Source organism: Lepisosteus oculatus, chromosome 9 (genome assembly GCF_040954835.1).
Source record: "Lepisosteus oculatus isolate fLepOcu1 chromosome 9, fLepOcu1.hap2, whole genome shotgun sequence".
Taxonomy (NCBI): domain Eukaryota; kingdom Metazoa; phylum Chordata; class Actinopteri; order Semionotiformes; family Lepisosteidae; genus Lepisosteus; species Lepisosteus oculatus.
Window position 1 is genome coordinate 8,727,777 of NC_090704.1, and position 10,805 is coordinate 8,738,581.

At 38.4% G+C, this 10,805-nt stretch overlaps 1 protein-coding gene across 1 annotated transcript; it reads left to right on the forward strand.

Annotated features, from left to right (window-relative positions):
• The first annotated feature begins 786 nt into the window (after positions 1–786).
• Positions 787–7,896, forward strand: LOC102689614 (torsin-1A-interacting protein 2-like). Its single transcript, XM_006634638.3, has 8 exons — positions 787–1,357; positions 2,366–2,500; positions 3,339–3,485; positions 4,251–4,349; positions 4,629–4,718; positions 4,990–5,139; positions 5,606–5,665; positions 5,908–7,896. The coding sequence occupies exons 1-8, from the start codon at positions 1,021–1,023 to the stop codon at positions 6,672–6,674; spliced, it is 1,785 nt and encodes a 594-aa protein (XP_006634701.3). The 5' UTR covers positions 787–1,020; the 3' UTR covers positions 6,675–7,896.
• Positions 7,897–10,805: the final 2,909 nt, after the last annotated feature.

The window sequence follows — 10,805 nt, forward strand, 5'->3', positions numbered from 1 at the left end:
ATATGGCTGCTGGTCAATGGGTTGTATTCTCATTTCTATAACCTAAATTTACCCCTTTTCATTTCTGATACATGGACACTTTCTAATGCTGTACACATACTCTTTTCTGGTTTAGTCAATAGGAGACTACTGAAATTTCAAAAAATAAATTATGTGCACAATTATCTATAGTTACACTAGTAGAGCCTTCTGTAGCCACATCTAAACTCAGGATATAAGTATTTGAAATTCTCATAATTCTGTACAGACTTTAACAGATTGGGAGTGCAATTTCTCTCTATAGGGTACTTTGCTTCAACTCAGTTTTCATATTAGATCTGGAATCTGAAGAACCCATAATTCAGATAGGTTCTTGTGCTAAGAAGTTAGCAGATGTTGAACCCATACAGACGTCCGTTTCCAACACATGCTTTGTAAAACACTCATTAGGTGCACGTCTTTCTCATATCGGAAAAATGTACTTTGAAATATTGTGCTAACCTATTAATGCAGTCCGAACTCAAAAAGTAAAATAGTTTATTTCTCACTAGGTACAATGTGACAATCCACTCCTTTGGTATTATCACTTAAATACGAAATCTAAGCTTTAATGTTGCAATACGAGAAGGTAGTTTTATAGGTCTTGACCAGCTAAGGTTGAGACCTCCTTGCCTATAAAGTAATCCAGGAGTAAGGACCACAAAACTGCTATAACGGTTAGTGTGCACAAATCGTTGTGTACAGCAACATGTTAGGAGGGACAAATTCCACTGACGAGCTGCTATCACTTTAAGATCCTGTATCTGACGACACAACCCTGCAGGAATGCGACTGGGACAGCCATATTAGACGGAACACTGGAATCCAAGCTGAGTTTGGAATTAGTCTCTATTGCAAGATTCCTCGTTTCGAGCGTTTTCGTTCTACAGGATAGTGCTGTTATCAAACCTACGAAAGGGCCTGTCAACCTGAAACACTCAAGCCTTATTTTTTGATCTGTGAATACTTCAACTATTATGCGGTACTAAAACTACCGAGATAATGTCGGCAACAACAGCGAAAAAACGTGTGTTCTTTTCTGACGTGACAGCGCGACAACCCATTAAAGAGAGAAACTCGACTGGCTCTGCGGCTCGCAGCGCAAATTCAGACTCAGCTCAACACGAAGGCGCTTTTTCCGGAAAACGCTTGTGTTCTTCCAAAACTAGTCCCCAGGAAACAACCTCCAGTTCTTCTTTCCGGCTTGCGGCAGGGAAGTCCTCCAAGTGTCTCGTAAAAGCAGGGGATGAAGTATCACGGAAGTCGGATTCGCAAGACTTTTTAAAGAAAAGATTGGAATTAAACATGCGGGAAACGAGGCAAAGAGCAGCGAAAACTGGTAAGTGGGCGTAGAAACGGCGGATGAGCTGTTTTAAGTACGTTTTGAGTTGAGGACAACATGGATGGGGGTTTTGAAGCAAGCCAGTAGTTTGCCTCTCATTCATTAGTGACCCAAACCGTGAACCTTGTTCATAAATGTTAGATATCATAGCAGGGCTTAAAAAAATGACTCTTAAAAAGGATTTTCATAATTTAGAATAAAATATTTTTGCTAACTGTAAGTTCAATGACACGGTTTTGCTTAATAAGAAGCGCACATTCGTTGAAAAAAATGAAGCAGATGACACACATGCACGGATTAAGTTTGAATGTATTATTCGCCATTGAATTTTATTATTTTAGTCTTAACCATCCCGCGCAGTTAGTTTTGTTTCACTTTCGTTTTGCGACGGAAAACCCCGTCTAATGCAAAACAAAATGCGTAAATATTGTTTAAAAATATAAAAAAATGAAACCTACATTTTATTAATGACAGCTGTGAAGTTGCTGTCACGCTGAACTTTATTATTCATATTTTTGGGTCCGTTATTAACTCACATTTCATAACGGACTACAATTTAAGCTATAACCGGAAATCGGAAGACCGCAAACTAGAACAACTCTTCAGAATTTTATATTAATTAATACGTTATATAGAAAGTCTCGGATCTCTATGAAAATAATTTTAAAAATCGTTTCACAGCATCGTTTTTAAACGATTTTTAAAGGTTTACTAAGACTGGTGGCCTAAGACTAAGATGCCCGTAGGCACTGATTTTTTTAAAAGAATGAATTGATCATAGATAACGTTTCTTGTTTTTACTTTGTGTTGCGCTAATCTCCAAAGATGTTACGCTTTTTTTAAAATAAAGTGGATGTCTTGTACACGATGTTCAAGTGTTCATGATGTTATAGTGCAACTTTTAAGTACGTTAGTTACAGATGGATTTATTGGTATAGAGTTTTGGAGTGCGTACTGGCATAAGTCTTAAATGCAACATTGTGAATTTCTGACATTGGCATTTAGTCGTAGTGTCGGAAGAGAGCAGAGCAAGGAGAAAGAGAAAGAAAAAAGACACCCCAGCTGAAAATGGGAGCCAGGCTGGAGCAGGCGATGACAACATGGAAATCGAAGAAGAAAACTTGCAGCAAGATGGCGAGGGTGAGCAATGAAGGATTTAGACCTATAGAGTTTCTCTTATGGGAGGACCACTTAATACATTATATGCTGTCATATTAGTTTCATAAACAGCTACAGCTGTAATACCTGGTAACTGCAGGTGACGGGAAATGATTTCCAGTATTCTTTCCAGTGTTCAAGAAAGACATTATTCAGATCTCAAAATGTCCAGTTGTATTTATTCTCGTGTGCGACGCACTCAATTTTAGCTTAGAGGTGTAGGTGACACAAAAGGGTACCATCTCCTGAGTGTGGGACTTTAATAATGTGGATATTGCAGTTAATATCACGTTCTCCCAGCACTTCCAAAGCAGTAACGGTTTTGATCTAAACCCCACCAAGCTATCATGTGGTGTCATGCCCTCCCACCTGCTGTTTTTTTTTATAGTGGTGGTTGTATGCTTTTTCAGGAGGATCTTATCCTATGGTGATCCTGTTGCGGGGCTGCAGGTTTTGTAGGCATCTAACACTTAAGTTGACAAGACTCATTAGAACTAGCCATTTGATCTTATTAGTTTATAACCTGGCAGCACTGGTTTGATCAAAACCCAAAACACCTGGAGAACCAGATAGGAATTGTTCACAGCACACCTGTGATTAGTTTAACTGTGGAGGCCTTCTTAGACCTTAAGATTTATATGATCAATTCAATGTATTTTTTTCCCCAAGTGTTTAACAGGACCACAGGATCCAACAGGATTAGGCTTTGTCTGATCTCAGAAGAGATTTCATGAATCACGTCCCAGTTTCAGACTATGATGGGTAAGCTCATTGTTACGTGCAGAAACATCCCAAGTTATTCTTCTATCCCTTTTCACAGACGGTGATTCTCCCAATAAAATAAGGAAAGTTCAGTTTGACGACGAAGATCACAGCCATCCTGGGACACCAAAGGATTATGAAGAGGATATCGAGATGAATGAAGAAGAGGAAGACCCAGTTCCTCTGGCAGATAGAGAATCTGAAGGTAGTAATGGAGACTGGGGATTTATCGGGTCACACCACAGAGCTGGGAAAAACATTCTTTCGCTGTGCACTTCAACTAAATGAGAGATGTCATCTTTCAGTTCTTTTGGTTTTGTCTGTAAATAAAACAATTTTGGCAAAGCTGTAATGTTGGACAACAGGGGACTTGGAGTAAGTACTCTTGTGTTGTCTGCATAGATTGGGATTTCTATTTCAAAGTAGAATGGTTTTTTAAAAGCTCTCTGTACAAGCAAGTATTTTTGACGGTTTGGGAACCACTAACGCTACTCTAAAATAATGAGCTGTCAGAGCTATATTAATATACATTAGTCTTAATGAAAAATACATATTTGTTTTATGTTTATTTGGAAAACAGCACAAGCCAAACTGTTGGCAAAAAGGTTTCTGTTTCTCTCCAACCCTTTAGGAACCACTAACGCTACCCTTAAAATAATGAGCTGTCAGGGCTTCATCAAACCAGAGAGTAGACCACTGAACAGGAAAGATGACTAGCCTTTTGTCAGATTACATTTTCCTCTTAGTGACTGACTGGGTTGCAAAACACTTGATCAAAGGTGAAGTTGGGTTTACTGGGTGAAGTCCAGTTTTAACAGAATAACATTGCACTAATGTTGCAACTCTGGCCCCTAAGGACTAGATATGAAAGTAACCCAATACTACAGCTTTTTTTATGAGACCAGTAATTTGACTGCAGTCATCATCGGTAAATTTTTCTTCTTTTTCCATCCTTTTCTTTGGATTTTAGATTTGCTCGGATACATGTATAAATCAATTGGCCGCACTGAAGGTGAATCAATAAACTTATCAAGGAACCAGAAACCTCCACCTCTGGAGAGGAGCGAAGGTATAGTACCGATGGATTGTCTCACGCAAATCAGACAATTAGAAAAACCACTCATGGTTGCAGTTTTAGGATTTGTATTCAATATAGAAAATAAATAATACAGTGTGGAAAAGGTCAAATGTGAATATAGTATGGCTTAGGTTTCTCTGTGTTACTCCACTATGGTGTCTCAGTGTCTAAATAAACTGTCTAAAAGCTGACCTTTTTATAGCTGGTTATAATCAGGGGCATAACAGCACCTGCCCCACTGCAATGCCTTTCTTATTCCTTTCATTCCAGGGCTTCGTCAGTATTCGGCACACATGTCTGAGGAACGTATTTCAAGGAGGAGCATTAGAAGTCACAGAATTGTGGAGGACAGTGAAACAGGTACTGTGACCATTGGGAATGCACTAATGCAAAGACGCTAATTCAGCGTGGGTCAAAGCATGGCATTTATTTTGTCTCATAGTTTTGCACATTAAATAAAATGTTAGCCTTGTAATCAGTTTAGAAAAACTGTTGTTGTTGTGTTGGTTATTTCAAGATCAGTGTGAGTTAAAACATTGGTGTATTTTAATGAAAGGTGACTTTAAGGCCTGAGAATTTGGGTTACAGCCTAATGGCAGTATTCTAATACTGACTTTTTTTTTCTTTTTAGGCCTGCCAAAACAAAACTATGTAGGTTCTAATCACAGTATGTCAAATGCAGGCTATGCCAAAGGGCCCCCATGCAGCCCGCTTAAACAGTATGAGTGCCTGCTGAATGTTCCTCGATTGAATCGGATTGTAGAACGTGAAAAGAAAAAAGGTAAGGATGCTGTTAAAACTAGTTTAAACAGTAAAATACCTGATTTGCTTGCCATTTCCTGTAATTTTAATCCACATTTTGTTATTTTTTTAATGGCCACTCTCAAATATTTGGTATATTTGTTTTAAATTGCATATAGTGGTTCTTTTGAGATGGTAAAGCCTTTCTCCTTGAGAGTCTGTAAGAATCAAAATTACGTATGAGATATTACAGACCTTGTGCTATGTGGTTTGATGACTTAAATTCATATTGAGAACACAAAGAGCAGTTGAACATTGGCAAATACAGATTTAATTTAGTTCCTATTCCAGTTTACACAAAGGATATGAAAAGATGTTATAATACAGTAACATTTGCACACAAAAACAGAAATATAACGTAGGTTCTCTTGAAATGTATTCAGCTATATTCATATACAGTACAGTGGTTTTAACTAGAAATACATATTTCTTTTATGTTTATTTAGAATACAGCACAGGACAAACTGTTGTCAAAAAGGGTCCTGTTTCTCCCCAACCCAGAAAAGGTCAGTACTTTGTTTTGTGGAAATTATTTAAATATAAAAGAGTTCTGTTTTAGATTAGCATTGTCATGCAGATGTTTTTAACATTTTGTGAGAAGATTTTGTATTAAAGTATGTTTTACCCATGTTCATTTGTTTTTTCAGCAGTTGTAAAGTCTTTCCTTTTATTTTAGAAATGTAAAAATTAAAATTATCCAAAGACATGGAAGAATTTAATAACAGAATTGTTTTTTTCTCCCAAACAGGATGGCTGTCTAAATTTTTACTGGTGTGTCTGGCTCTGTTGATCCTTGCGGCTCTCGTGGCTGTGCTTCCTTTCGTTGAAAGAGTCCGCCGAAGTAAAAATCAGACAGACATAAACTTTGATGTGCAGATTCTTGAATTGGAGTCCAGCTTCCCCAGCCAGAGAAAGGAGCTGTGGAGGAGAAGCAGGATTCACATGGAGAAGCACCTTCAGTCAGAGGAGCCCACTGAACCCGTCAGCATGATCCTGACTGCTGGGCGCAAGGCTGAGAGGACACTGCACTGTCTGGCCAGTGGCCTGGCCAGGGCCTACTCCTCTGCCCTCAATGCCAGTGCCCTCCACATAGACGGTTTGAGCAAGGCCGCGCTGGACAGTGACCGAGTCAAACTGGAAATAGATCAGGAGCTGACAGCCGCGTTTGAGGGGAACAAGAGGGCAGCAGTCATCCACCGGTTTGAAGAGCTTCCTCCAGACTCGACACTCATCTTCTACAAGTACTGTGACCACGAGAACGCGGCCTACAGGGCTGTGTTTCTCATCTTCACCGTTCTTCTGGAAGAGGATGAGCTGGGCACCGAGCAGACTCTGGGCAGCGTGGAGGAGAAGGTCCGGGACTATATCGAGAACAAATTCCTGTCTTCCCACCACCCGTCCACTTTCAACGAGATGGACACTGACAAATTTGGAGGCCTTTGGAGCCGCATTTCGCATTTGGTTGTACCCGTTACAGCTGAAGATGGTACTGAAAAGCAAAGCTGTGATTCTTAGAAAGAACCCAGCTGAGATGGCGAAACATTCTCCCTTTGTCCCTGGGACCAATTTTTAGCACTTACAGTGAGGGATAATGATCCCACTTTTTTCCATTTCAAACCTATTTTTTGACTGGAAGGTAGAGATGTAGAGGAGATGCAATGTCTCAATAATAAAGTGGGATTGCACTGGTTCTCCTTCTACTTTAGCTACAAGAACACCAATAAATAATAAAATAAAATCATCCTCACATTGTCCTGAAAGGTTCTTAAGATTTAGGGACCAAGTCGGCAAAAAAGGCGAATGGTCAGGTATGATTCTTCATGAAAGGAAAAGCTGTGGGGAGCAGCTAATCATTTAGCATTTTTCTAGAGATTTAAAATTGATGCATTTTTAAATTGCTTTTGCCAGCTTTCTGTGTGGTCCTCAGGTTCATTCTCATTGGTTTCAGTCATTTTTTCTTTGGTTAAAGAAAACCAGGACTAAACAAACTGTTTGGGTGGGGTTTTGCTTTTTTTGGAGAAATGAGCATATGTTTTTGTGCGTTTCAAAACAAAACTTATAGGTTCAGACAAATAATTATCGTTAAGGGTAGATGAATTTCTGCACCAGCTGACTTGAGAGTACTTGCTTTACAGCTCTTGGTAAATAGTGGAAGAAAAGGAGAAGAATATTTTTATGAATGTTTTGTATATTTGATACTGTCTGCTCTGCTTTTTATCACTTGCGCTCTTGCTTTACTTGAAAGGCTTCTACTTGTGAAACTATTTTTGCAGTACTGAAAAGCCAGTATGGAGTTTTAGCTGGAAATTCTCAGGGGTGCAAGTGCATTCATAAATACCTGATAAATGTATAGTGTAATGGTAAAGAGAAAACAAAAAAATGAATTAAATGTGTGCAGGTTCTTTAACTGTTTTTACACCTTTGATTCAGTTTTTCAAATGGTGTATATAGAATGCATTACTTACTCACAGAAGACAACTCAAACCTTATTGTCTTCTCAACAAAGTGTGTTTTTCGGAGAGAGGTGGTGTGAATTGATGTTGTCTGAGTCGGTATCGACATGAGCATAAAATGTTTTTTTTTATATCTTTTATTCTGTGCTAATGATCCTAATGATTTAGGATTTAGGATTTTTTACCTAACCAGTTTGATTGTGCCTTACTAAGAGCTCATACATTATATGATTGTGAATTTTGTAATTAATACCAAATATTAAAGATAAAAATCTATTTTGTTACCACATGTTTGTGTTAATTTGTATCATAGTACTGAAATGTTATAATGGGAGAGAAGGTTCTTAGACTCCACCAAATTAAAAGGTGTCTTCTTTCCTTTCACCACTGGGGGGAGTAATTTTTTACTTTTTCTGCCTAGCATCCAGTATAATTTAAAGGTCTGTTGGTGACTCAGTTGTAAATAATAGCTAATATTGTTTGTTTCCAAGCATATTTTATGCATCTCTTGCCACATCACATGGATGCTGTACATTTTTCTGTGCTGTTTTTCATGTAGTGAAAGGAAACGTATGGAATTACACTCAGCACAGAGGTCATACTGTATTGATGGCTCTTTTATTGACAGTGTCTGGGAACAGTAGCTCAAGAACCTTGCTCTTCTATGCTTTAAAACATTGAAAGTTGAACTGCAGAACACAAATTTTCATTGTATCAAAGAGTGACTAATATCAATCCATTTATTCATAGGAAAATCATTGTGGGGTTGCATAGCTGGAGGTTTACTGGTTTTTGAAAACGGTGTTATTTCAGGGGTGGTTTATTTCAGTGAAGGGAAGCCATTAACTACTTTGAATTCACATTTCTTTCCATTCTAGTTTTAGTCTGTTTCAGTCATTTTTATCCTGTATATACTGATTAGTGAATGTGATAGCTTCTTAAAACAATAAACTTTCATGAGGTTTCAGTGTGGGAACAAGTTTTTCAGAAACCAGAATCACTGTTCTTCAGGGTCACATGTAAACCACTAATTTGTACCTGATTTCTCACTTTTTTTCACCTTCGGAAATAATGAATCAGCAGGCATACTACAATACTGTACGTTTCACTCAATAGTTATTTTCTTCAGTAGCTAATTTTATATATAAAGTCTCTTTCAACATGCAAGATCACTGAAATGTCTATACAAAATTTTCACATTGAGAAAGATCATATATTAAGTTTGGCTACAGTAGTGAGCAGCTGTCTAGACCCATTTATGGAGCATGTACCAGTTTGTTTCCTTCAATACATTTTGTCTGAATTTAATCAAAACTGAAATGAAGATGTCCTTTAATGATTTTCATCTGAAAGAATCTCAAATTGTTTCACATAGAGTAGGGGACCCACTTCATCCTCCACCTACCTGAATGACACCTGGTAGCCATTAAGTCCCGGCAGCCTCACTATAGAGCAGATCAGATGTGAGAAACTGCTTCACTGAATTTAAGGAAAACTTAAAGAAAGCCAGACATCAAGCCCAGAGTGGAATTCCTGAATGAGAATTTTTGGTCATACAGGAAATGCTTTGCTTGGAATTTGTGATTGGCAGGTGTGTTGATGTTCTGTTTTTGTCCCCACCTTTATTGAGATCTGGAAAGACTAGGGGTGGTGACTATGAATGTTATCTAGTCAATGCCCAGACACACAGGACTGCCTCTTCCAATGAAGCTTTGAAGCTGAATATCTTAAGAAATAACTATTTCAAAGGCAGCTGGGCAAATAGCAACATACTCAGACACAAATGATTAGCTGGAATGGGAATGAGAAAGCCTATCTTCAAAATAATGCTGCATAATGCAAAGGTTTACTTTTTACGTGGCAACAAAGCAATAATTGTCAAAAACATTTTTTGGCTCATGGCAAGTATGATAGCCAGATCCATTGATCCACCTCAAAGCTGTCTTCCTTAAAACTCTGATATACAGCACTATAGTTTAACTTTTTTTTTCCTCCTTGCTGCATGAAAGATGGTTTTCCCTAGCATTTTGGCAAGTTAAGACTCTAATGAGATAACTCTTTTAAGAATTACAATCCCTTCTGAAGCCATGAGAGTTTTATGTTCAATTTGTTTATTGGTTTTTCAGAAAGAAAATAATATTACATGGTGCCATATGCAATAATGAACAACTGGGAATAATCATCATGGGATGACAGATGGGGTACCTAATCAGTAAATCCAGCAATAATATAAAAACAGGAACAAAGGGGTAGAAAAAAGGACACCAGAGATGTGGAAGAGATAAGCGAAGGAAAACGAAAAAAAGAGAAAAAGGAAAGGACACGAGAGGAAAGCCACAGTCTTCAAGGTCTTTCATATGTCCGGGTCGAGCTGCAAGCTCTTAAAGAAGTTTAAAAAGGGCTGCCAGGCAGAATAAAATTTTGCCGTTGAGCCATAAGTGGAAAACTTATTTTTTTAATGAGAAATAATTAGGGTTTTTACATGAAGTAAAACCAGGTTGCTTGTCCAGAACAAACCAAAAAGCCTACAGGATCTCTTGTTGGGTAACTTTTGCAAGAGCCCATAGGTAAGATAAGATCATTTTATTGGCCATATTCAATTTCTTGCATTATGAATTCATCTTTTCCACATACCCCAGGTTGCTCTCCATGAGACACACAGACAGGGAAAGCAGCTTGGGGTCAGAGCACGGGGTCAGCTATTGTACAGTGCCCCTGGAGCTGTTGGGGTTAAGGGCCTTGCTCAGGGACCCAACAGAGTAGGATTCCTCTGCCAGCCACAGGATTTGAACCAGTAACTTTCCAGCCACAGGCACAGATCCTTAGCCACAGTGCCACCACTCTGCCCTGGTGGAGGTATGTAAAGGGTTAACCTTTTTCAGTCTGTTTTAGGAGCATCAGTACAGTGCTAACATGTGACCTCTAGGGTTTGATGTGACACTGTCAATTGGCAACAGCCATTGGCTTGTTCTTCTGCCATTATCTTATTGCACAAACATTTTATCTTCCAAAGACAGCTGTCATTTTTCATAATACTTAAATTCATCTCTGAAAGTATATGAATATGCCAAAACGTTTCACATTTACAAACATGCTACACAGTAAAAAACAATCTTAGTGTGCATTTCTGATACCCTATGAATGACGCAAGTGAATAAAGAGATGGAAATGTGCTGTTGTTTTAGGTCCTCTG

What these genes read in the sequence shown, in the direction of transcription:
- LOC102689614 (XM_006634638.3), top strand. Translation starts at nt 1,021, where the DNA reads ATGTCGGCAACAACAGCGAAAAAACGTGTGTTCTTTTCTGACGTGACA. An exon ending in GCAAAGAGCAGCGAAAACTG is followed by an intron (nt 1,358 to 2,365) that starts GTAAGTGGGCGT and finishes ATTGGCATTTAG; the next exon opens with TCGTAGTGTCGGAAGAGAGC. An exon ending in CTTGCAGCAAGATGGCGAGG is followed by an intron (nt 2,501 to 3,338) that starts GTGAGCAATGAA and finishes CCCTTTTCACAG; the next exon opens with ACGGTGATTCTCCCAATAAA.